This window comes from Poecile atricapillus, chromosome 13 (genome assembly GCF_030490865.1).
Source record: "Poecile atricapillus isolate bPoeAtr1 chromosome 13, bPoeAtr1.hap1, whole genome shotgun sequence".
Classification (NCBI taxonomy): domain Eukaryota; kingdom Metazoa; phylum Chordata; class Aves; order Passeriformes; family Paridae; genus Poecile; species Poecile atricapillus.
Genome location: NC_081261.1, coordinates 14835015 through 14861403, shown reverse-complemented (window position 1 = coordinate 14861403; position 26389 = coordinate 14835015). Strand labels below are relative to the sequence as shown.

The 26389-nt window shown below is 39.3% G+C and overlaps 1 protein-coding gene across 1 annotated transcript in view; it reads right to left on the bottom strand.

The window, feature by feature from the left end:
• The window catches only part of DOCK2 (dedicator of cytokinesis 2), a 156287-nt gene that overhangs the window by 49126 nt on the left and 80772 nt on the right, over positions 1 to 26389 (bottom strand). The window contains exons 28-29 of the mRNA XM_058849002.1: positions 10877 to 10975; positions 9694 to 9788 (exon numbers count right to left, since the gene is read on the bottom strand). Of these exons, the coding sequence (XP_058704985.1) occupies positions 9694 to 9788; positions 10877 to 10975 (194 nt within the window). The remainder of the gene's footprint in view (positions 1 to 9693; positions 9789 to 10876; positions 10976 to 26389) is intronic.

The following is a 26389-nucleotide window of genomic DNA, read 5'->3' as shown; positions in this document are numbered from 1 at the left end:
TATTGCATTGTCAGAGACATTTGTTAAAAATTTTGTCCAGAAAGAGAGCCCAAAGAATAGAAACCTTTGTAACTGTACTCAGTTGCACACACTTGGATGCCTGCTCCAAACAGGGAAGAGCAGTACCTTAAGTAACACAGAGAAATAATTTAAGACAGAAAAACCTGAAAATTTATGTCACTCTAAGATAAACTGGATTGATTTCAAGCTGATTCTCCCTCAAAATAAAACAGAGAGATTGAGATGGAGCAAGGAAAGAATTCTGTATTCATAAACAGCATATTAATCAAAATAGGATTTCAAGGCTGTTTCTCAGAAGATGATGATTTTGTCTAACAGTAAAATAGGTCTGCATGTTGTCCTTGCTTTTGAAGTGTAAATAGGTAATAAACATAAAATTCAGATCTGCAACTCCCAAGTTATATTTAGCAAGCTAGTTAGAATTGTTACATCAGCTTCTTGCAACATTAAACAAAGAGAGGATTTAATAAAACAAACAAACAAACAAACAAACAAACAATATTAAAAAAACCCCAAACAAACAAAACCTTAAATTCACATTGACTGCTCTTAGGTGGTTTTGCAAAAGCTGGCCTTTTTCTGCACCTTGTTCCAAACAAAGAACACTTCTGGGTCCCCAGCATGGTTTTGGGAAAGGTGCATAAATCAGATCCAGCATTAGAAACATTTCCAAAATAATGAACAGACTCTTCAGGAGAATTCTTTTAAAGCAGGGCCCAACTGCAGTGAGATGCTCTTCAATGTCTTTTCAGGTTCACATGACTCTAAAATCTGAGAGTTCACTGCTCCCAGTCTGAGATGAGTAACCCAGATACTGAGGTGGAGGCTGAATGAATTCACTCAGGTATTTATGAGCACAAACTCCTGCCTGCTATGGCTCCTCAGGCTGTGACTGCACTGATGTAATGACAGGTGGAAAAAAATGAATCAAGTATGAACTTCTACTGGATAATCAAGCACAGAAAAATAAAGTTTAAAAGAGTGTATTTCCTGTGTTGTGAAAACTTATTCAAAGAAACCTTTAAAATTATGGCATATATGCATTTTTTTAAACATCTAAAAGTCAGTGAAGGCACAAATTGTTTTTACAATTCAGGACTTCTTCTCACAAACCTGAAGTGCTTTTCCATCACAGAGTTTGGTCAAAAATTCAAGCCAGAAGGAGTTACACCAACTTCAGTGTTTTTTGTAATCCCCCAAACAGATCAATCAGCACTTTCATCAGTGAAACCTCTACTTGAACAGATGAGGAACGTGAGGGAAGTTCTTGCAAACCCTAGAGGATGTACTGACTGTTATTTTTAAAGATCTTTTCTGAGTTTGGATAGAAAAAGTTTGGTCATGATTCCAGTTCTATGAGATCTGGAGCAGGGAACAGCAGAGCCAAAATAATACATGTACATAATTTATATCAACTTAGTATCATCCTCATAAAAGGTTTGCAGATGACACCTGATGGGTATTGTAACATAAGGCAACACTAGGGAAAAGCAGCTGAAGTCAAATGATTCCCCTGGGGGCTTCTCTTCCTTGTGTGCAGAACTTTTTCCCTTCCTTGTGTGCAGAAAATGCAGAAGAGGGAACGTTACAGAATGAGAAGATTCAAAGAGTGGGTCAGACCCAAACCCCAATGCTGCTCATTGTCAAGGACTGAAACAGTGAATGGCAACTATAAACTAATGCTGGAAGGTACAAAATGCACAGAAGAGAGACCAGACAAGCAATGAGTGTGACAGGAGAGACTAAAACACACAGGTACTCCAAGTGAAATAGTAGAAATCTTCACAAAGCAACAGCAGAAATTATCTCCTAATAACATGGCAATCATTGATTTAGAAATGAAGGGTAATGCAAGATGGAGACAATATTTAAAAACCTTGTGGCTACATGAAACCTAGTTATGAAGAGCACAATAATGGCAACACTTGGGAAAAAATCCACTTCCATGGTAACTGCAAAAAAATGGCCAGTGGCACAAAGAAAGGAGAATAATTTCATCATATTTCTCCCTTGTGTCAACTCAGCTTCGCTACAGACTGAGGAATAATTTCTTGAACCATTCATATTGAATTCTAATGATAAAGCAACTGCCATATTCCTAAATTCTTTTCCAATGTACACCCAGAGTATAACTAAATAACATGGTCAGAAAGCAACTGCTTCAAAATGGCTGTGCCCCAGCTGCTCTGCCTCAATTATAATATCGGGGCTTCTCTCAATTGTACATTGTGTTTTTCCTTACTTGCATTATTTGAAAAATTGCATTAAACATCTATGCCAAGCATCCAGAATACTTCATGCTATAATGTGTCAGAGTTTTTCTGCCAGCAGCACAATAAACTCCCAGAGAAAGTCAGGAATGTGCAGTGGCTTTGTGCCAGACAAGCCAAGTTTCCATGTGAGACCTTGGCCAACGGGCTCTCTGCATGTGGCTTTTCCTTCAGCATCTACCCAAAACATGCTTTAAACACTCTGTAGCTCTCATTTAGGAAGCAAAATACATTTTCAAGTCTGCATATTAGGATCACATTTTATGCCAAACTCCTGGGAATGGGATGTTTTGAATGCTTTAAAGAACTTCATAGCTTGAAAATGAAGCGTAGAAAGAGCTGCCAGAATGGGGTCTAAGTAAATCATCTTGAGAGGTTTCAGTACTTCATTACTTCCAGTAATTTTGCTTATATTGTGACTTTTGTCTCACTTCTGTCTCCTTTTCTTTTCTGTGCATTCCAGACAATTTTTTTGCATAGTAGAAATATTCTGAATTAATGAAAAAATTAACAATCACATGCTGTCTTTAGTGCTAATCAAGAATGGGAATCAGACACAAAGCTGAAACCCTGTTCTTAAAGATGAATGTAATGTCTTAACATGGTTGTGTCAGGATGTCACACACTAATAAACTCCCACAGCCTTCACTTTTGAAGGAAGTTTGAATTGATATTGCGAAATTACTTCTCCATTCTTCCACTGATTTTCATTGCATTGAACCAGCAGACTGTGAATTTTAAAAGAGATGATTATGCAGCAAATACATAATACACCAGCAGAGTTATTTTGTGATGCTTCTGGTAAAAAAAATATGAAAATTAACTGTTCAAAATAATGTTAAATACAAGGAAATTGCATGTATTTTATTTCCTGAAAATCTCTAATTAGATGAAGTTCTGGTCAAAGTTCCTCAGAATGGGGAACACAGAAGGATTGCTCAATTGCACTTACAACTAATGAAAATTATGAGTATTGAATTTTTAGTCTTTTCTGTAGTGACATAGAACAGTTTGTGTGGGTAATCTCTTCAATGATTTTTACTCATTTGCATATATATTCCACAGAGGGAAAAATTGTTTTAATCCCCAGATGTTTTATTAAAATTAAAATACTTGAAAACATTTTATAACAGGCCACATAGCAAAGAACCTTAGGGGTTTCTATGTGCAAGCTGAATTTGTATCTAGGAAAGTAACAGTTTATTTCACTAACTTCCTGAGAGCATCAAATTCCCAATCCTTCCTTCCTTCCTTCCTTCCTTCCTTCCTTCCTTCCTTCCTTCCTTCCTTCCTTCCTTCCTTCCTTCCTTCCTTCCTTCCTTCCTTCCTTCCTTCCTTCCTTCCTTCCTTCCTTCCTTCCTTCCTTCCTTCCTTCCTTCCTTCCTTCCTTCCTTCCTTCCTTCCTTCCTTCCGCCACTTCCGCCACTTCCGCCACTTCCTTCCGCCACTTCCTTCCGCCACTTCCTTCCGCCACTTCCTTCCTTCCGCCACTTCCTTCCTTCCTTCCTTCCTTCCTTCCTTCCTTCCTTCCTTCCTTCCTTCCTTCCTTCCTTCCTTCCTTCCTTCCTTCCTTCCTTCCTTCCTTCCTTCCTTCCTTCCTTCCTTCCTTCCTTCCTTCCTTCCTTCCTTCCTTCCTTCCTTCCTTCCTTCCTTCCTTCCTTCCTTCCTTCCTTCCTTCCTTCCTTCCTTCCTTCCTTCCTTCCTTCCTTCCTTCCTTCCTTCCTTCCTTCCTTCCTTCCTTCCTTCCTTCCTTCCTTCCTTCCTCCCTCCCTCCCTCCCTCCCTCCCTCCCTCCCTCCCTCCCTCCCTCCCTCCCTCCCTCCCTCCCTTCCTCCCTTCCCTTCCCTTCCTCCCTTCCCTTCCTTCCCTTCCTTCCCTTCCTTCCCTTCCTTCCCTTCCTTCCCTTCCTTTCCTTCCTCTTCAAGGAGCTCTTCCTCTGGGAGTGTGAGCACCCCAGCAGCTGATACCAGGTAAGATGAGGCACTCTGCAGTGGGAGTGGGAATCTCCCTGCACATTTTCTCTCTGCATTTCAGATAAAAGATTAAATAAATGACTGCAGTTAAAACCTTCCAGGCATCCACTCTGCACCATGGCCACGATGGGCAACTGCCTCCCTCACTGAGCAGATTCTCTGCTGCAGCCACCACCTAATGGAGTGTTCAGATTGCTGGTAAACAGATAATTCCACGACACAAATAACAAAGACATGCAGAGTTAGTGCAGAGTAAACATCTCTGTGCTGGGAGGATGCAGGGGTGACATTGGCATGGGCAGAGTCAGGCACCTGCAGCTGGAAGTGAAATTCTCCACAGGAGCAAAGTGCAGCCCACAGGGAAAGCACTGCCTCTGCCTTCACCTGCCTTACCCCACTGCCCCAGGACTATTTAATGTCATTTCCCTGATTACAAACACTGCCTTTTGCAGAGACTGAGAAGCACAGTGAAGAAACAGAAGAATCTGGATTTAATGGACAGGAGGTACAAATTTGAGGACACTGAGGCATTATGTACCAAATACCCCAGCATGGGAAACAATAAAAAAATAAATTTCCCTCTGAAAGGAACTTTATATTAAAAGGGAAACTGCATTTCAACAGGGACATTTTTAGTCTCATAACAAAGCCAAACAGTCCAAGGACACATCCTATCACTGTACACAATTAAATCAATGACTAAACAGTAACATTTGTTTGCACTTGTTATAATACCTGATTTATCCTTTTCTGCAAGTGTGCATAAAAGAATATTTTTGTTAGACACTTATACTTGTTGCTTAAAATATTTTTTCATACATTAAAATTACTAAGTTCTACAATATGCCATAAGCCTGTGTATAAATGTATTCTGCTCCCCTGAAAATTCAAGCCCTTATAAAAACAACAGCATTTCTATAAGATGTTTAAATCAGTCAAAAGTTGCAGAGGAAAACAAGATCAAAGAAAAGAGTTACTTGTATGCAGCAGATCAACCTTCTAAATTCTGCCTTATTTGCACAAAATAAACCATAACACCATCACCCAACCTTAGTTACATAAATGAATCAACTTTCAGGGTAAAACTAACCTAAACTATTCATTTGGGGGTTGGTATGGGTTTTTGTTTGTTTGTTTTTTAAATGTGACAAGTTTTTATTTCCACCAACAGATAAATGGAAGACTGAGAAGCAGATGAAATACTTTAATTAATTTGAGGTTCTTCTTTCTTTCAGCTTGAGTTAATTGAATCACAGAATGATTTGGGTTGGAGGGGCCTTAAAGCTCATTTCATTCCACCCCCTGCCATGGGCAGGGCACCTTCCACTGGGACAGGTTGCTCCAAGCCCTGCCCAACCTGGCCTTGAACATTTATTCCAAGGTTGTATTCAGGACCATGCATACATGTGTGGAAAACAAGCTTTTAGGAGCCACAGAGCCATTCTCTGGTGATGCGTGAAAAGAAAAAATTCAAAAAAACCCCAACAAAACCCAGGGCTGGAATCCCTACTGTCCTCTCTGGAACAGAAGTGCCAGCAGTCTCCTGCTGGGCACCAAAGAGGGATTTATTCTGTGTCCCTTTGCTGCCTGGCCAGGAGCAGGATAACTGGGAGAGCCACAGCCCTGGCAGGCTGGGATGAGCTGAGGAGCCTGGGGATGCAGGTGACACTGATTTGAAGGCAATGAGCTTTGGCTCAATTAATAACAGCACTCCAAGTGTGAGCTCCATGAGAACCACGTCTGGAGGGTGTTACAAAGCAGTTCATCAGCAAGTAAGCAGCTATTTTTAGTATGTATAATGAAAGAAAATTGACAACAATTCCAGCTCTTTTGCCAAATACCTGCAGTGCTAAACCTTTCAAGTTAGACTTAAAAAGCACTGGGGAAGACTTGACTCTGACAGATGTCTGAAAACACTCAGATACACAGGTAATGAAAACATTTTTTAGAAAAAGCTGAACTAGTGGTGTTAGAAAATACCCTACAGTGTTATCTTGCAGGAGTTTTTTCAGTGAGTAGGATCTGACCTTGAAATGTGCTGGTGAAACCCTGCTTCCATTTATTTTTAAATACCTCAAAAAAGTGTGGGCAAGGTTCAAAAACCAACCCAAATGGACACAGAAACAATCAAAATGCTCACAAAGCCACTTCAGAGTGGGCACCAACCAAACTGACCCTGGCTACTAATTATGATAAGATCAAACACTTTCAGACTCCCTGGGAGGAATTATCATTTCAAAGCCCAGAGGACAAGGGAAGGGATGTGAGCTCTTCCCCTGTAGTTGCTAACCCTGCTAACTGTTCCTTTTACTCAGCCAATCTGACTCCCCATGCACTTCATGTTGACAATAAAGTACATGAATTTCCTGGGAGAAATTATATCCCTCTAAATTAAAATTATGAACAGCTGAAAGATAAACAGACTATATGGTATTACCTAAACCAGCCAAGCATTTCCCTACAAATGCCATGTACTTAGGAATTACTGCTTTTAATAAGTTAATAGCCAATATCTAAGTGTCATGAGTGGAATAAAGTGCACATACAAGCAGTAGTAACTAATAAGAAGAATGCAGTAAGCAACTTTAATTAGAGCAAAAGTTAATTAAATTCACCATGGAGGATCAGAAAAACAACTCAGATATTATATCCTGACGACCTCAATGATGATGTTACTGTTCCCCAAAGTGTTCTGCCCTGCCTAGCATGCCATAAAAAAGTGTTCATTCCATCTTGCTGTTAATGGAAGAGGGGAAACAGGAAAAAGAAAAGGTGTTTCATTATTTCATTATTTCATTATTTCATTATTTCATTCCCCCTTTTCATTCTCTGTTGCTCATTGGGTACTGCCTGTCACACACAGCTTCTGCCTCCCTCAAAAGTGCTTTGGGCTGAGCGTGCTTGGGAAGCAAAGAGCAAGTTGTTTAGCTTGGTGGTTTAAAGTAATTTGAGTTAAATCATTCCATCCTGATACAGACAAAGCTCAATAACTAAGTTTAGTCACCAATTCTTTCAACTCACCCACCAGAATTTCTCCTGGACAAGAATGTGCCCATTCTCCCTTCCTTTGGACCCTGTAAGAAGTCATTCTCTAATGGTGTGCCCCCATCTATTGCCAGACATCAAACTTTTAGCTGAAATATCCCTGATATCACTCAGGAACTGCCTGGTTTTACTTCCAGATAACAGGAATTGGGGTGTGCTGCTCAGCAAACAGGACCAGACCTGCAGTGCTGGTGATGTTCTTCCCTCTGCTCTCTGTGAATGTACTGATTTCACATCTCTGGGCTGCAGTCCCTCCTACAGCAAAACTCCTCCAATTCCCCCTTTCCTTGCAAGCCACAAAACACCCAGGACCATGCAGGGGATCCTGCCAGGCTGTGCTGCACACCCTGAGGGCACAAGGGCCACCAGCTACAGCCTGTCCCTGCCCAGGTGACACCACAAACCCCAGATGTGCCCCACAGCCTTCACCAAGCTCTTTGCAAGGGCAGAACAGGGAGACTCATGGCACAACACCTCCTCCAGGGAGTAAAAAGCCTTCATGGAGCCTCCTGTTCACAACAATAGAGAATGCAAAACTGCACTGTGTTGATATTTTTTCTGTTTGGTTTGTTGGGGTTTTGTTTTAATTGTCTGTTCTTCTCTTGGTGTTATTATAAGAGACCTAAGCCTGATCCCCTGTGACTTTTTCTCTGCTACTTCTCTGGTTTGTGGTAAAGAATGTTAACAAGACAAATCTAGAAAACTAAATTAGTCTTCAATTTATTTTGTAGAACATTCATTCCCTGAAAAAAACATTCCAAAACCCTAACAAAGAAAAAAAACAAAACCAAATTTCTATAAAGACTGTTAAAAATCCTCTCAGTTGTTGCTATAACATAAAATTAAGACATAAAGTAAGATCAATAACTCATTTCCTTATGCATTCCAGAGAACAGCAACATAATCAAGGAGTATAAACAGTGCCAAGTCATTTTAGGTAAGCAATTTGTTTACAGGAGAACTATTAAATAGCTTCTAAACAATTTTTTTTTTTTAATGCTGTCTTATTTCTTTACACAGGATAAAGCTTGGAGTGACAAAACCTGCCTGGAACAACTTGTCCACAGAGTTCAGAGTCATTAGGAGGCACGTGAACACACACAGAGACCACCAAAGTAATTTTTACTGTCAGGACCTGACACCACCAGGTGAAGCCCCAAGCCCCAAAGACATTCTTTGACCAGGGACAGACACTTCCCACCCTCACAGAATAAAATAATCCAATACTTGAGGATAAGCAGGTGTCAACAGCATTTTCTAGATGAGAGAAACAGTTTTACATATGAAAGGTTTGATGTGCTGACATGTGCCTGATGATTGTAGGTAGTTTTGTACTGAACTGTTATTTTTTAGAGTAATTCTTGCTATATCAAAACTGATTGCAATCACAGCAGCAGCAGCACAAGAATGTGCAAGGAGTTAGATTTTACCTGAGAGGCCAAAGACTGGCTCAGACAGAAAACCAAAAGGGATGAAACTCAGGTAATGTACAAAATTTTACCTGAATTTACACATCTGTACCTGCCCACCTCAGAAGAGGGGTCAGGGATCCCTCTGCATGGTCATTCATGTGCATGAGTGACAAAGTGAGGTTTGGACAGCTGACTTCAACCATCACCACCCACTAGAACATAATGCTCACTTTTGAATCACAGAATGCAAAAAAAGCCCCAAACAACCTTTCATTTAACATAATTCCATTCAAATCCTAGATGAAAATGTATCCAATATCAAAATCTGATATCAAAAAAATGTAAATTTTATTGACAGACCTTTTCCTCAAGATTGAGCACTCTCAGGAGGGATCAACTTTATTAAGTATCCTCAGTCCTCTCTTTTTATATATTGTAAAAGTAGAAGAAAGGTGTTACTGTGGCATTTCAAATAAACAACATCTGTGTACTAAGTTCATTCAAACCTATGCACTTTTGACACTTAACTCCTAGACCTGTTCTGCTGCAACTTCTAGAAAACTCAGAGTTACCACCATCTCTACAAAACTAAAATAAAGAAGCTCAGGTGACTGCCAACAGGACCTGTCACAGTCACCTGTACTTTTTTGCTTTAAAAGTGTATTCACATCATAACACAATAAAAACTCAAGGTGTTTCTTTGAAAACAAGAAGCCAGAATAAGTTCAGCAGGAAAGATAACATCCAAACAAATTTTGAAAAAAGCAAGTAATTTTCTCTTTCCATTTTAAGTGGACTTAAAGTGCAGGCAACAAGCTATTTAATGGATTGTCTCACATGACCTTCTTGGCATTCCCCAGGCTGGAATGATAAAGTAATCCTAGACTGCACTGAAAAATGTTTTGTAGGATATGAAATGAGTGACTCTCCACAAGCAGAGAGAGCAGGAGCACTGGTCCTGCCCCCTCTTTACCTGTTCTGCACCATGCTCATGGCCATCCAGTCCGAGGGGTAAACGTTCTTCCCAATGAGATCTTTGAACATTATGAATGTTTCCATCAAGAAGTCCTGGAATGACAAAATGCAGTCAGGCTGGGGCTGGGTAACACACACTTGGAAAGGTTTCTGTGTGATTAAGGAGCCAAGATACGGAGTTTCCACTTTGCTCTCAGTGAAGTCAAGAGAAGAACTCCTGGTGATATCAGTAAATCTGAGATTGGAGTCAAAGTCCTGCAGAACAGCAGTCTCAGATTCCAAATAGAAGCTAAAAGCAATTAAAGTCATTATACAGCTCTCTTTGGAAAATAGAAGGCATAAATGAAAGAAAAGAAAAAGTTGTAGTACTTCTGAGTAAAGTTTGATACTTTTTATGAATTAGTCTCTCTATGAATAAGAACAAATAGGTTTAAAAAATACAGAATTTTTAATTTTTTTACTCCATTTAGCTCAAATTTAAAATTGCAGTTACGGCACCACTCTGACTGTAAGAAAGGAAAGAAAGTGATCAGTTCTTGACAAGTGCAGATATTGCCTCCATGGACTAACTGTAGATGTAATCCAGATCTGTGCCACTACCCTGACTTTCTCAACAGCTATACCAGGAAAGAAAGAGGACACACACAGGACTATGGAAACCTTTGGTACCATTAAATTATGGCAGAAATAATTGCAATAAAAGGATGAACTACTAGAATTTATTGCATTTAGCTTAAAATGTTATTTGTACCAGGAGTAGACTCAATAGTGAAAATGGAAATGGAAATGGGTCACTGTGTGTGAAGTGTGGAGGGAATGTTCAACTAGTTGAGGATAAGTTTTGCTGTTATTTTGTTGTGGGTTTATTCTTTTTTCTTTTCCCCTTTCTCAAAAGAGTACAGCACAAAGATCTCATTACTTCTGCTGGATCTTTACATCTTCATTGGTGCCAGGATCAACAGAGAAATTTGTTTCTTTCCAAATTTCTGATTACAACATTGTCCAGTGCCACCATTAGAAGAGGGAGGCAGTGCAAGAACACAGAGGTAAAAAATTTACAGCAACAGAATTCATTCTAGGAAGAACCAGAGAAGAAATTTAAAAAAACCAAAAAAATCTACTAATTTTTCACAGGAAATCAAATACTGTAACTATCAACTCCATGATCACTTAGTACTCACCACTAGTTCTGAACTTGTCTGGAAAGTTTCAATGTACACTGAATAATGCTGGTCGTTCATCTGGTTTAGGATCGCTGTCATGCACGCCACAAAATGACTCTGAAATCAAACCAGGCAGAATCAACACACGTGGATTACTTCAGATATTGGATTGTACTCCTTCTAAAGTTGAAGCATGTGAAATGCCTGAAAAATCCCTTTATGCATGTAAAAATAAATAATATTCAAGCTTTTGCGAGCCCAGATGAAAGAAACAAACTAAGAACTCCAAAGGATTATTCAAAAGCTGCCTTGGCAAGGGACAGACTCCTGTGAGAAAGCTGCATCATTAATGAGACACCACATGGAAACACACATTGTGACAAGAAAAGTTCCTATATAAAGTACAACTCAGTGTCACTTAAGACTCCTGAAAGGCATGTGATGTTCCCTATTAGGAATTCATGGGAAGAAAATATGTTAGAATCAAAAATTTCTAATAATTCTAATGTTCACAGGAAGAAACAGTGCAAGAAATGCTATTTTTCACATCCTGTAGGTGTTCAAGCAGCTATTAGAGAGCTCTCAGACTTCTAGAGAACATTATGACCTTCACATCTCAAAACTTCTTTCAAACTTCCTCAAAAGGTAGTATTTAGTCTTTCTCAGTTCCTAAAGTCAAAATGCTGAAAGATACAACATGATTTCCAGCCCTGAGCTTCCACTGTAAGTTACTGAAAGGCGCAAGTTTCTTCACCAAGCAATAATAATGAGTTTAATAATTTGCAGTTTTCCTTTAAGACTGTGAAGATTCCTCTTTATTGATCCCTTTTAACTTGCTGAAGTTTTAATTCTTGGTTTAAAAAACGAGCCTGCTTTCAATGCTTCGATTTTATTTGAACAACAAATCGATGAGCACGCCAAACAATTTTGCAGCTTTCCTTGCCTCTTTTCAGTGCCCTGGCTGGGGGGTGCCCAGATGTGCAGGGGATGCTGCTGGGATGCTCTGGGCTGGCTCCTGCTGTTACATCAGAGTCTCACCCAACCATTTTGTCCCCATTCCGGAGCAGTCCCAGCCTCAGCTGCTGCCTGTCACCACTAGAGGTCTTGTTCTTCCCTCCACCAGCTGCTCCTCGCTTCGTGCTGCTGGGGCTTTATTTATTTATTCCTACGTGAGCAGACCCAGCACACTTCTTGCATACAAAGAGTGAAATTACAACCTAAAGGACCTATCGTACCTTCTTTTGGAGTAACCTTAGTGCTAGTGAGAGCCTTGCCTACTTTTTAAGGCTAAGAAGACTCATTTTCTGCAGGTAAACCAAAAGCTTTCAGGTAAGAAATCGTGTGTTCTCGGGTATTGATGCTCTTCTAAAAGAAATGCTGGATTTCCTGCAGTAGTACTTCACTTTTACAGTTCTGGAGCAGACAAATCTTTGCTGTGGTGTTAAATGCATAGCTGAAAGGAATAATGAATTGCAAAGGATTCGGTACTGAAATTGTGTGGGGGTTTTCTTCTCATGTCTCGATTTTGAAAAAAGATTACCGGCAGAAGTTAGAGAATTGACACGAAAAGCAGCTCGTATTTTTAGTAGTTAAGCATTCAGCACTGAATGCCTTCTAGACTCAAATAATGCTGCTTGAAATAAGCAGCATTTCTTCACAAGCATTGAATAAATATATTATGATGCTTAAGGGCAGAAAGACTTTAAAGAGGTTATTTCTTTTGTTAAAACCAACTTCAAAAAATGTCTCTGGCTATGTCTGTGTTTGTGGTACAGCACAAACACCTTGGTGACTGGTTATGGTGATTTTAAAATTAACAGATGAAATGCCTTTGAAAAGAGCCATACACAAAGATCACATCTTGCTGGCCAGGACCCCACATCAAACCTGTCAAATTCACATCAGTTGGGCTGAATGATAACTAAAAAAGGTGTCAGTAAAGATGGTCTGCTGCAAAAACTTCCTTCATCCTTCCCACGTAACTGTAACGCAGGGAATTACAAATACCGATTGATCTTTAATCATTTTCTTGCCAGCAATCTCAACTATCAGAAATCATCTGCTAGCACCTTTATAGGTTGAAAGCTTGCCCCTCCCTCCTAATCCCCAAATGGCAGCAATAAATATTGGCTTCTCAGAGGCAGCCTCAGATCTCTGAAGAGCCCCTGCACCCCCAGCACTGCTGAAGGGTGACACAGGGCTCTCTCTCCAGAGCTGTGCTCAAACCTGCAAATATCTCCCTGCATTCACTGAAATTCTCCTCTGGGGTTGAAGTGCCTCTTACTGGAGTGTGCAAAGAGCACGAGCTGCCTGGGAATACAGTAAGTTCTGCACAAGAAGCAGCTCTTATGCCTGGACACAGCCTGTGTGTTCACAGGATGGGCAGAAGAAATTCAGAATCACACAACGGTCTATTAAAAAACTTATTTCATTAAGTCAAACGTTGTACATAGGGATTCAATGGTATAAAAAAGGTTGTGGCAGACAAGGTGAAGTTCAGGCAGAATCCTAGCAAATCATTTTTAGCTGTGCTCAAGCTTGTTAGGATTTAACCTGTGAATTACAGGAGAAAACATTGATTAGAACTAGGTCAAATGTATAAAAAAATAAATGTATCAAAGTAAACACTTGACTGCTCAGACAATATGAACAGGAAAAAAAACCCAGAAACAACTCTGCATGACTCTAAAGAGACTTAATAAAATATTTTCCAACTTCAATACATTAATTTCCTTGAACATGAAACCAGAAATAGCACTGAATTTTGTGCTGGATAATTTTAATTATTCAATTTTCCATCACACTTTAAAAAAACCTGTAAAGAAATAGGACAATTGACAGTATGAACACTGCACTGCTGTCAGGAGAAGGAACATGAGTAAATAGGTAGTCAAATCAAAATAAAATAGAGAAAATGTCCAGGAAACATTCAAATTCTCTGTCCACTTAAAACTGCCCATAATTAATAGCATATGCAAATTAAATAAAGTGCTGGCTTTATTATAAACACTCCAAAGTAGTGGGTAAGGTGAAAAAGATGTTTTGGTTGAGTGTGTACAAAGTACATCAAAAGGAACTGCAGACTTATTGTGTAAAACAAACAGGGCTTCCTAAGGTCAAGCAGGAAGATGTGGAATCTCTTGCACTGCTGAAAAAGTGCAGGTTGGCTGTGGATGCACAGGAAAAGCAGCAGCTGAGGAACATCAGGATCAGATGAGTAAGATGACAAACTTCAACACCTAGCAACTAAAGCCCGGCACACTTTATAATAGCAGATGGTGACAGGTTGCCGTAGTAACTTCAAATAGAGCAGCAGCACAAGGATGAGGCAAATGCTCTGGGAAAACAACAGAAATAACATGGAATGAAGCTACATTCTGATCTAATCTAGCAGAAGGGTTTCGGTGGCTGCAGGGCAGGCAATCCTCATGCAGATGCACTTCTGGAAGGACTCAGGGGGATATTTATTTAACGTAGGCACTGAAGTAGCATTTACCCTCATTAACAGAGCACTTCACCAACACAGAGCCTGAGTGGAACAAAACCATGTGCACATGCTCATTTTGCTCAAATGGAAAAGGGGCTCTGCACCACCCTCATCACCTGTGACCCCACAACAATGATGGTTTGATTAACACACAGCTTTCTTGCTGTATTCTGTTTTAATAAGAACCTTATTCAAACAACCCAGCATTTTTGTGGTGTTTGCAAAATCATAGATTAGATTTAATTCTGAACTCACTTTTAGGATAAAAGTTTCAAAATTCATTGTATGTTAGAAAGAGTTATTGTAAAAATAAAGGACATTAAGAGAGTGACCAGGAATTTTATCGGGCCAAAGAGTTCTGTTTTAGTTGGGTTTTTTTTTGTTCAGAAGTTAGTACAAACATCTTTACATCAGAAAAAGTGAAAAATATGTCATCTTGAGTGTAATTAAAGAAAAAAACCTAACCAACCAACCTATTTTAATCAAGTATTAAAAAACATCAATATTTATGTTGTACCACAAGTCTGTTATTGAGAAAGTCTCCAAAAATACTGTCTTCACAGAATCATTGAGTCATCACAGCTGCTCCTTGTCATGAGCTAAAGAGCAACATGAAAACAAGGATGGAAGATGCTCAGTGACGCCACAAAGAACCACAGTAGCTTGAAGCCACTGTTCCTCAGAAAACCCCATTAAACTTTGAGAACTGTGGCACATGTAGAGGGTGAGACAAACATCTTGATCATATTATGCAAATACTAAACAACACCAGTCTGAAAGGAAAAATAAGCAGAATTTTAAGTGAATTGCTAATGCAGTAGTTCTGTTTCCCTCTAGAAATAGATGTCCCTGCCAATGCATGTGCACTCCTAAAATGTACTGTTTGGAGCTGGAAAGGCACAAATACATAAACATTAAGACAGGCTGCTATGCAACAACCTCGAGTATCCATCATGTGTGCAATGGGGAAGAGCTCCCAGTCCATGCAGACCTGGAGCCTGCCAATGAGCACATGGTACTAATAATTCATTTACAGTAACATTCATCTACTCTTAGTGGGTCAGAGTTTTTAATTTTCCATTTATACATTCATATAGCTCATTGGTTCTGTCTCCCTGTGTTTTATAGCTGACTGAACAGCATCCTGCTTCTGCATCTCTCTGACAGCCTTGGATTTCTGACTGAAAACATGCTGGGCTGATTTAGCTTGTTCTACCATTTTCTTTACATTCACAAGATTTAGCTAAAAGGATGTACATCTATAAAAGCAGCAGACTACCAGGTAGAATACTACAGAACAATTTTGTAACACAGTGAGAGGAACAGCAGCTGCTCTGTCCGATTTTAAGATGTGTTACAAGTTAGACAAACAACAATTTCAGTATTATTTCATTCAAGACTTTTCCATACATAGATAAAAGCAATAAACTAATGGTTCATGGTGGGACATAAAAGTAGTTTGATTTTCATGGAGTATATTCTTTGCCATCTTTGGGTTTTTTTACAGTCTATTTTTAACTTTGTACTGATTTTCCAGCAATATTCCAAAAATGAAGATTTTTCATTCTCTGCAATGTTTTTTTCTGCTGCTGGGTTTTGTTGTTTGGCTGGTTTTGTGCCACAAATCCACTCCAGAATTTCTGCTACTGTCTCTGGTTGATATGAAAACCGTAATTGATTTAACTTCTGCCTAAGTCTGTGTTCAAACACAGTTGTATCATTTACTTCTTTTCCTGTAATATTAACTTTGTGTTCATCTTCAAGGCGTATTTACAAATAAATTACGAATAACTTTGATCAATGAGGTCAGAATGCTGGATTGAGCTCAGCTGGTCAGAACATGGTGCTAATAACACCCAGGTTGTGAGTGTAATACCTCTATGGGCCATTCAAGAGCTGAACTCAATGATCCCTGGGAGTCCCTTCCAACCCAGAATATTCTGTGATTCTTCTATGGTGATGTGATTTGGAATGAGCAATCATTGCTTAGAAACTGAACTAGTCCAGTGCACAGTTATCAAAGAAAAAAAAATAAACAAAAAAGAGCTGTTTCAGCTCCTCACTTAAGTGCTGCTGTCACACTCCTGATCTCAGCTCTGCTCCCACCCTTTGCCTGCAGGGATCTTTTCCCTCCTCCTCCTCTGCATCCCACTGATTGCCTCCCCACAATCGCCTGAGCCTGGTCCCAAGGCCAGAAGGACCTTCCTGCCCTGCTACACATGAGGTGACCCCCAGGTCCCAGGGCTTTCAGGCTGCTCATTTCCCTAATTTCTTATTCCAAGTGCTGCTGCACTGATGTGATGAAGTGATGCACCCTGATGACACCAAACCAGGGCCAGCCAAGCAGGCAGAGCGTGGCTGGCCCTGCCCAGTGTCCCAGTGCTCTCATTCCACCATAGAGATGATGCAGTCAGCATTCCAGAGAAACAGTGGAACTACACACAAAGAACAGGCAAGGAATAAGGTTAAAAATACCACCCATGATTTATTTACTGTAATAAAGATTGGCCAATCTCTTCCATTTGAAAGGACTGGAAACCAAGTTGGGAACTTGCAGGAATTGATGCAGGGGCTGGGGGAAAATTCCCTGGCCTGAGGTGCAAAACTGAACCAAGCCAGCCAGGGCTGCAAAAGGAGACTGCAGAGCAGCTGCAAGGGAGAGCAACCCTGGGGTCAAAAAGAACAAAACTGAGCAATCTAAGCTCTTCAAAGTGCACTAACATCTTTTATTGCTAAGCCATGTACTTTAAATTTACACAATGGGAAGACGAATGTCTTGGATGATGATTCACTTCCTTAAAACAGAGCCACCTCCTGTATTCCCAGAACTGTATCACTCTATTTGATTTTGTTCTTTTTCAGCTGCACTTACTGAAGACAGAAAAATTAAATTAAATTTCAAATACTTGATAAGAGATGAGACTAATAAAATATATTTGTGAATGGCTAAAACAAAGCTTTATCACGGCAGTTCTGCTTAAAACTGTTGGAAGTTACTTCGCTCCAGAAACTTCCTTCTTATTTTTAAATTGATTTTATGGAGAAAATGGGACCCAATAAATAAATTTTAAAAATTTCCAACAAATTACATCCATTAAATGAACCAATCTACCCACAGTGTTTGTTTAGGATTGATTAATAGAAACTAGCAACTGTTAGAACAGTTTTAATTTGCACCTGAAATATTTTTTGTATTTAAATGATATCCAGTAAGGGCTTTTATTAAGTTTTTAATTGTTTTGTAACAGTGGGCTCCACTTTTAAGCTTGGAAAAAAAAAATATCTTGGAGTCTGGTTAGCAGAGTAACGGGCTAAAACAAAAATTCACAGGAAAACCCAAAATCTGTCTAAAGAGAGCTTTTCATACGGAATCTTGGGTAAGTTGCAGAGGGAATTCTCCATGAAAGAAAACCCTGAGGAAACACATGTATAAAGATAAAAGGATAAAACTCCAAAAATGACAGAATGTTCTGCCAATGGACACAACCTACAACCCACAACCTACAGCCAATTGTGCATCCTCCTCAGGTGTGGGTCTCTTCAAGGGATGTCCCAGTTGATTGAATTTCAATTATAATGTAACATAATCAGAGAATCTTGATACTCTAATAATATACAGATAGGAATTTCCCATATAGCATTGTCTGGATCAATTATTTGTGGATATGTTAATCTGCATTTTTTAGGGAGATTCTAACATATTATCCCTGGGCTCTTGAAGAATAAATAATACTCCTTTAATAACTCAGCACCAGCCCAAGAGCTGGATTAATTACAATAAAAGCAGAATGAAGATGAGTGTTGAAATTTTTTTGAATAACTAAATCAAGGATTATTTTAGCTAACTCTTGGTTTTTTCCCTTTTTTTTTTTTTTTTTAATGAGATAAAGAAAAACCAGTAAAAAGCCTGTAAAAGGTAAAGAATTCCAGAGTGTCCTGGTTTAGGCTCCATCAGGAGTGTGACTATCCCTTGGTTTCTCAGTCACTTCAATCCAGGAGCCTCTGACTCCTGAAACCAAAATGGGACAAGACTGAACTCCTGTTCCAGGCTGTTTGGAAAATGCCAGGATGGAAAAAGGCAGCACCTCCTCTGCTCCCCTGGCATTAAATCCATCTGACCAAAAATTATATCCTTATTCTGAAATTAAAACTTGCTCCCTAAAAAAAAACCCCAAACATAAACCACCCTCAGAAAAATGGGTGAGTGTTGATGTAACAGCACTGTGCTACAACAGCTCTCCCCAAACAGTAACTGGGCTTCAAGCACTTTTCAACAGTTTCCCAAACACCCAAAATATTTTGTGGTGCCACGTCATCTGACCACCTGAATTCCTGAGGATGACTGGATGCCAAAAGGACACCTCTTTGTGTTGCTTTACTGCTAAAATATTCAAGGCTATTTGCAGAGGTTTATTTTTCCTCAGCTCTAAACTAGGATTTCATTCAAATAGATTGTCTTGCTAAGAAGCCAGGGCGCCAACACCTTCTCCTGGACAGAGCAAACAGAAATCATGAGTGTAGATACATGTTAGGGAAAAAGCAGAACCACAGGCATATAAAATCAATGAGAGGGCCAGAGAAATATAATTTGTTATGCCTCCGATATTTAGAGTTTGCATCACCTGAGCAGTCTTATAGTCTCTTATTTTTATGATTAGTCACTGCAATACAGAGTGTGTGGGAGCATCAGTACATATCTAACAACACACACAGAGAAAAGGTGATGATTAGAACCATTACAACCTACACCTCCACTGTATTTTCCATATTAGTGCTATTTGCTTTAATAGCAGCTTCAGGACTATGTTACTGAAGCTGTTCATTAAAGCTTCTTAGATCATGGTCAGTAGTGTCATCTTTGTTGTCCTCCCTTGAAATGCCACCAAAATTGTGGAGCAGGAAATTTTCTGCCCTTTTAGTTCTACAGAGCAAGTGTTTGGTAGATGCTGATACCATGGTAGATACCATCACACAGGCAAAAGAACTTCTGAGGTATTTGAAGATATCTCATATCTTGACAACATCATTATGGTATGTTTTAGAAACAAATCCTTTTCCCATTTATTTAACATAAACCCATTGAGCTGAATGTTCCATTCCAGCTTCCTAGACCTGGATCTTGTGATCTGTTGTGTTGTTCCTGGTCAAAGACTCTCCAAACTATGGCTGCAATGTTATAATATTAAGGAAAGAGTCTGGGAAGCCGGAGAGACTAGAATCAAATTTTCCATTTGGATTATTATCAGTTTTCAAGGCATGTTCATTAAGAAGAAGAAAAAAAAGTAACTTGTTCTGCTCAGTTTTGTTTTAAAGGAAGCTGCTAATATTTTATATCTTAAAACAAGATTTCCTAGACTGCAGAGCTCAGTGTCAGGAATCCAGTAATGGAGAGTATTTTTTTTCTTAAGTATTTCCCTTAAAAGAAATATGTCTTTATTTTATTTAGAAAATATGAAAATAAGGCATTTAGTACTAGATCAAGGCTATTTATCTTTTTTCGAATGGCACTGTAATCACATGAGGTAAAAGTGTCTTTTATTTGATCCTGTCTTGGTACAAGGTCTTGACCTCCAAGACTGTTAAATGCAACAAACAATAAAATATTTTAGTAATATTTAGCAAATAATTACATATCATTTATATATATTAAAAAACCCCAACCTTACAACTAAACCAGAGGAGAACTAATATTGTTCATATGTTAATTCTGAATGAATAAGGCAGTAGAGAGGGAGGAAATTTGAAAGAGAGGAGCAGTAGTGGAGCTCCCTTACCCCTTGCAGATTATCACAGAAGGCTGCCTGTGCTGCAATTAGAGAGTTCCAGGACATTGGGTCGGCCCTGGCAGGTTGTGCAGCTCAAGGCACAGATGCTCTGCGAGAACAGAGCATTCAAGCATGAAAACAGGAAACCAGTAATGTGGTCCCAGGGATTTGGGAGAAGACAGAAAAAGGAACTTGCACTCTGCTGGACTGAAGAACACCAGGCAGGATTTCACAGCAGTGTGTGGGGAGCAGGTTCTTAGGTGGCAAAGAAACCAGGGAACATCAGTGAGCAGGACATGGGCATGGGCTGGTGGAGCGTTTTGGGCTGGAAAAACCCAAACACAGCCCTTGTTTGGATGATTTCCCTACTGCTGGCTCCAAGTCCTGCATCAGTGGTGTCCCCACAGCTTTGGGCACAGCAGTGTTTCCAGACAGGCTAATGGGGAGCACAGCCTGATGTGCAAACCCGTGGGATATCCTGGGGACACACCAAGGCCGTGAGAAGGAGCCTTGTTGGTCTGCCAACAGAAATCTTAATTATTGCAACAGAGGCAGCCCTGAGAATGCAGCGATTTTCTGGAAGCTCTTCACAAAGCAAGTGACACCAGGATTACAAACATCTCTATCAAGAAATGAAAGTTATTTTTTTTAAAAAGAGGAAAGGATGTTTCAAATGAACTAGGTCAATTCCTGCTGTACAAGGATACATGTGCCCTCAGGCTGCCAGGCAGACTTTCCTACCTCAGAACTCTTTTGCTGGACTTAGGGAAATAACAAGGCAATCTTGACAGATTACACATGGCAACATTTCTGTGGGTTCTATCAATTTTTTTGAGGTGTTTAGTTGTTGGTTTGGGTTTTTTGTTTTTGTTTTAATTGTACAAGACAAATCAACCAATCAATAAAAACCTGAAACACACACCTAATTTTATGCAGCTAATACATTATATGATAACCCTAGCCAAGCCTCTCTAAGAGCTTCTGGGTTGTCTGCCTGGCTCAGCTTTGTGGCAAGGTACTCATTTGGTTTCTTGTTTCACTTTTTCTGGAAAACATTGGAAAAACTGCATGTCCAGTCATGTCTGAAGTGAGACACAACCAGGCCTATGTGCTTCTTGTTTTACTTGCCTTCTTAATGACACAGGTTTACATTTCAGTATTTTGCATGAATCACACTGCTACTTATCCAAATTAAACCTGAAGCTATTCCCAAGGAGACCTTTTACATTGAAATTATTCTTTAAAATAAAAACCACTACAGTTTTCTGAAAATAACCTCATTGCAGGGCCATTAAGGCAACACAGTGTTCATATGGAATAATAAAGGAAGGAAGTAACTTCTATAAAATTGCTGATATTTCACTAACAGGCCCTGGGAGATTATCCCAGGGATACACAAAAGAAGAAAGGTCATCTTTGTTCCTGAGACAGGGCAGGCCATATTCCATATTCTGTAACTACTTCAGAGATTGCTGTCTTCATCTCCAACTGGAGATGATACAATCATGTAAAATACTCAAACACTTGGGCCATTCTGCATTCTTGTGCTTAGAAGAGGATCAGAAAGTACAGGGAAAGTGAGTTTAAGTAAATATTCATCTGCTCATGCAGTTCACTTACATATTACTTTCAAAAGACCTTGCATATTTCAAAACATACGAGGAACTGAAGTTTCTATTAATTTGTACAGAATGCTGCATGTCTTCTATCTCCTGTCTTCTTTGAAATTAATTGCCCTCACTTGTGAAAGAATAATTTGAGCATACAAAAATTTCTTAGAAGATACTTATTTCCATGCAGCCTTTAAGTCAGGCTTATTATAGTTCTCAAATATAACTTCTGGACTTCTTCAAACTGCCAGCCTCAGTAAAGACTGAATAACAAAAACTCCAACCCTGAGTGACAAGCAGGTGCCACACAGCTCAGATTCATTAGACCTATCATCAATTATTAACTTCTCTGACTATCTAAATCTAATTTTGTAAGCTAAAAATAAAATTTGAATTTATACAAGGTATATAATCAGTTATAAGGTACCAATATTGAGAAATACCTGAACTGGGAAAAGCAAGGAAACAAACAGGATTTTGTTTTTCCCTTGATATCACTGGAACGTGAGCTTGTGTTGGCCAGAGAAGGTGTTCATTTCTCCAGCAAGGTTCAGAGCCCTTGGAGTGTCCAGAGATGTTCATCTTTCCCTTAGTAACCATCAGGAGGTCACCAAAGGGTCACCTCCCTCCCTCTGTGGTGCCATCTTAGAAACTCAACAAGGTGAAGCATCACCTTTCCCAAGAGGAGAGTGAAATGTTTATCTACACTTTTGTGATTTATTTTTGTTAACCATGATTGCACCTTTGCTCTTTGGACAAGTTCCAGACAGACCAGACACAAGATCCACGATTCTAAATGTGCCCAGCAGGACATAAATATATCTGTGTGATACTTTAGTGAGCTACCAGATCACTCTCTCTCCCCATCCCAGCACAAAATAAAGTGTCATCATCTCACTGTTTCTGCCATGGGATTGAATACCTTTCAAATATCAGAATTATTATCTCACTACATGCACTATTTCCTCCTCCTAAGATGCCAGAGTTTTACAGAATTTCCTTCATCCTCTGTTTCTGTAGGAATTATGCTCTGTGCCAAAGACCCCCAGCTACTGGAATTTCAGCCCTTAACTTGGGGGCATTGGGGCTTCTCCAACAACAACCTCAAACTGCAGAGTCTCAATTTCTCTACATGAGAATTTACAGATTTAAGAAATTATTTACATTAACATTTCTTGAATATTAAGAAATAACAAATATTATCAAGATTAAGAGGTGAATATAGAGAAACAATTGGTTACAACGTTGACAGTAAAACAGTAAATTAATACTTTCAGTTTTAAGTTAAGTTTTTTTAACATGTCACCTAAGCCCTTCAGGGGCATTTGGGTTCCAGCCAAGTGTCCGGTCCCTTTGTAACTCAGACTGTTTCCAACTCCATGAGAAACTAAACAAGCTTTGGATAAAGAGGAAACACATATTTTCTTTTAAATACCAGGAGAAAAAGTTGCTTGGCATTTTTTTGAACATTCCATATTCTAGCGTTCCTCAGTACCTGGTAGTACTGAGACAATTTTAACTTTCATAATCTGCCCCAAGCCAGCAGTAACCACCAAAATTAAAGTAAAAATAAAATAATATGATTTGAATAGTGTGAAGAACAAATTAGCCAGTTGTTTGTCTTACCCCAGTGGGACAAGTTTTGACTGAATTTTTACTCTATTGCTTTGAAGCATCTATCCATAAATATTTTAATAATATAAAGTAATGCTACACATGGTAATAATGATATTCTAATAACTTAGAATGGGTGTCTCTGTCAAAGCTGCAGAGAAACTTTCATTTTCCTGGTGCTCGGAGCAGAGCAAGGCTTGGAGAGCAATTGTAAGGCTACATTATTTTTCAGGCTATAAATAATTAACTGAAGTGGGATTCTTTAAAATCTTCTGCTCACAAAAAGCAAAGCTTTTCAAAAGCAACTTCTCTCTACCTTTAGAAAAGGTAGCCAGGCAATAATGATACTACAATTCAAATTTAAAGGCACCTGCCCTCCATAATAATAATCTGTGCACCTCACAAATAACATTAAGCTGCAGACTGTTTAAATATACAGGGCAGAAGAGATGTATAAATTGACAGAATAAAGTCACAGAGGATTATGGATAAGTTGGTGAAGGAGATTTAAAACACAACTCTAAAAACTACCTTTACAATGCTCATAAAAGAGAATAAACCTGCTGCCTTTCTTCTGGATTTAAAGTGAAGTATTGCACAGCAGACCAGACACAAGTAAAACGTACCTGTGTTGTCCCTTCCCATTATTCTACTGCAACACAAAGCTACTGAGCTGTTAAATAGACAGACATGATACCAAAAGTTGTGTTCTTACCAAATACTTGTAAGTCTTATTAATCTGAACTTTGAATTTCCTTAGTGCCTCCACTATTGATGATGTGAAACAGAACTAAAAATTTGCAACTGCAAAGTCAGAAGAGAACAAACACGCAAAATTTTATCCTGCAATTCTCCTCTATTTAATTGTAACACTCAAAATACATTGATTGAAATACAATATACAAGACTGAACTCTATAGCATCAGTAGGCTGGTGTATTTTGATCTAAAATTACTTATAACCGAGACTCAAAATAAACAGAGCTTTCTCTCTTGCCCTGCTCCTCACTAATCCCCCTCCAGAATGGATAATTCTGGCTCCTGACAGATTGAGGATAGAATGAAACAGAACTCTCACAAGGACCTGAGCTACTAACCTTATTGCCAATCATAGCACAGCTCCATTTTGCAACCATTCAAAGAGGAGATGTGCCAAGGCATCAGAATGACTGAGCAGACTACCCTGCACACTGATAAAGCCTGAGAAAAGCTTCCTCTGACACTGAAAACAGCCAGAAAAGATCAGAGATTTTTCTCAGAGGAGTCCCCAGCTCGTTGGATCCCAACCTCCATTTCTCCTCCACCTGTAGCTTTGTGTGCCAGAATTTGGGAGCCTGTGGGAAGTGTCAGCCTCTGCAGATGCCCTGCCAAAGCCAATAAGCACAATTCCAGTCTCTCCTGCACTTACTGTCAGCCAGTTGCTGCTAACCCAGTCTGAGCTGCCGTAATTCAATTCCCCCACACCAAAAATGTTTTTCAAAAGCGGCATCCGGGAAGAGGCACAGCCAGGTGCATTCAGCTGGGTACACAAAACACATCTCTGGAGGAAGAAATAGCCATTTACTCACATTCCTCATGTCATTCACTGGTCTGGAGGAACATAGGTAAAAAAAACTCAGGATGCAATTTTAAATCCCAGCCCTGTTACCACCATGAGAGCTGGCACAATATTGCCAGGCAGGTTTCAGCACTTCCACAAGGAACAGAAGCCATGGGATGATGCATTTCAGTGAGAGTTTGACACAGTTTCTTCTCTCACTGCTTCCCCAAATAGCCAGGTTTGTGACACAAGGGAGAGTAACAGTTGACTCCTTACATTTACTGAAACTCCCACATATTGAAGTGATAAAAGAATTCTGGAGATCCTGAAGAATCATAACTGAACACACAGTGCTTACAAGGCACTCCACACAGCTGCAGCACAGCAGACTGCTAAATACTTCTGGATGCAGCTTCACCATGTCCTTCTTGATTAGATGTGATAAATTTATTGGAAAAAAACCCCCCAGAAAACAACTGAAAGCTAAGGGGCTGCAGCAAGTACACTCAAAACTTGTTTTTTAGTATTAAATAAATACTGTAATGATGGAAAGAACTCCAGTGTTGAAGTCACAGTTTTTAGCAAGCACTTTATAGTGGTTTTAAATGTTTTTTCTTGTAGCAGTGTCTCAACAGGAAAAATGTGCTGGGCAGTGGCAATCTGTCACACAAAAACCATGAAAATGCAGCTTTTAAGTTTGCTACTTGGGAAAAATTAGTAAGTTTTTCTGTTTAAACAGGCACTTTAACAATATAACAACCAAAGAGAAAGTTCAAAAGGTCATTTTTATAAATCTGTCTCTAACCAAGTGCTGAGGCCTGCAAAGCAGCATGAGGTGCAAACCTGCCCATGCACAGGTTACCTACAGATCTACACATTACTCTGTTAACATTTTATTAAACCTGAATATAAACCTACAATAATCTAAAGTTCATGCACACTTTGATACAAACATCAAGTACTTTAGCAATATTTTTTCAACTGATATGATTTATACAAGGAAGAGCACTGAAATTTTGTGCTGTGAACCAGCTCTTTGGACACTTTCCAGCTCACCAGCCTGTCACATTGGATAACTTCCCTCTTCCTGTAGGCATTCAAGCAGTTCTTCAAGAGAAATTTCTCAGTTTTAAGTACACTCATCTTTGCAAACTAACACGGAAAAAAAATCCAACTTGTGTCTGTATATAAATATGTGACTGAAATGCTTCTCTCTTAAGTGAATAAGCAGTTGTATCTTACCTCCTGACACTAAACCTTGCATGAACAATTTCCAGCATATGCTCTAGAAGAAACACTGAGATAAAAATGTTTTCTAATCCATGAAGACTTTTTTTTTTCTGACAGAGCAAATGAAATCCATCATCTTTTCAAAGGAAAAGAACTTTTGTTTTTGTTAAAGAGGAATAAAGGAATTTCAAGTATCATGGTTCTGAAAGTTATTTCAGAAACAAGATCATCATGGTTTTATCTCTTAGTGCATCTTCAGCACTTCATGTGGAATGGCATTGCATCA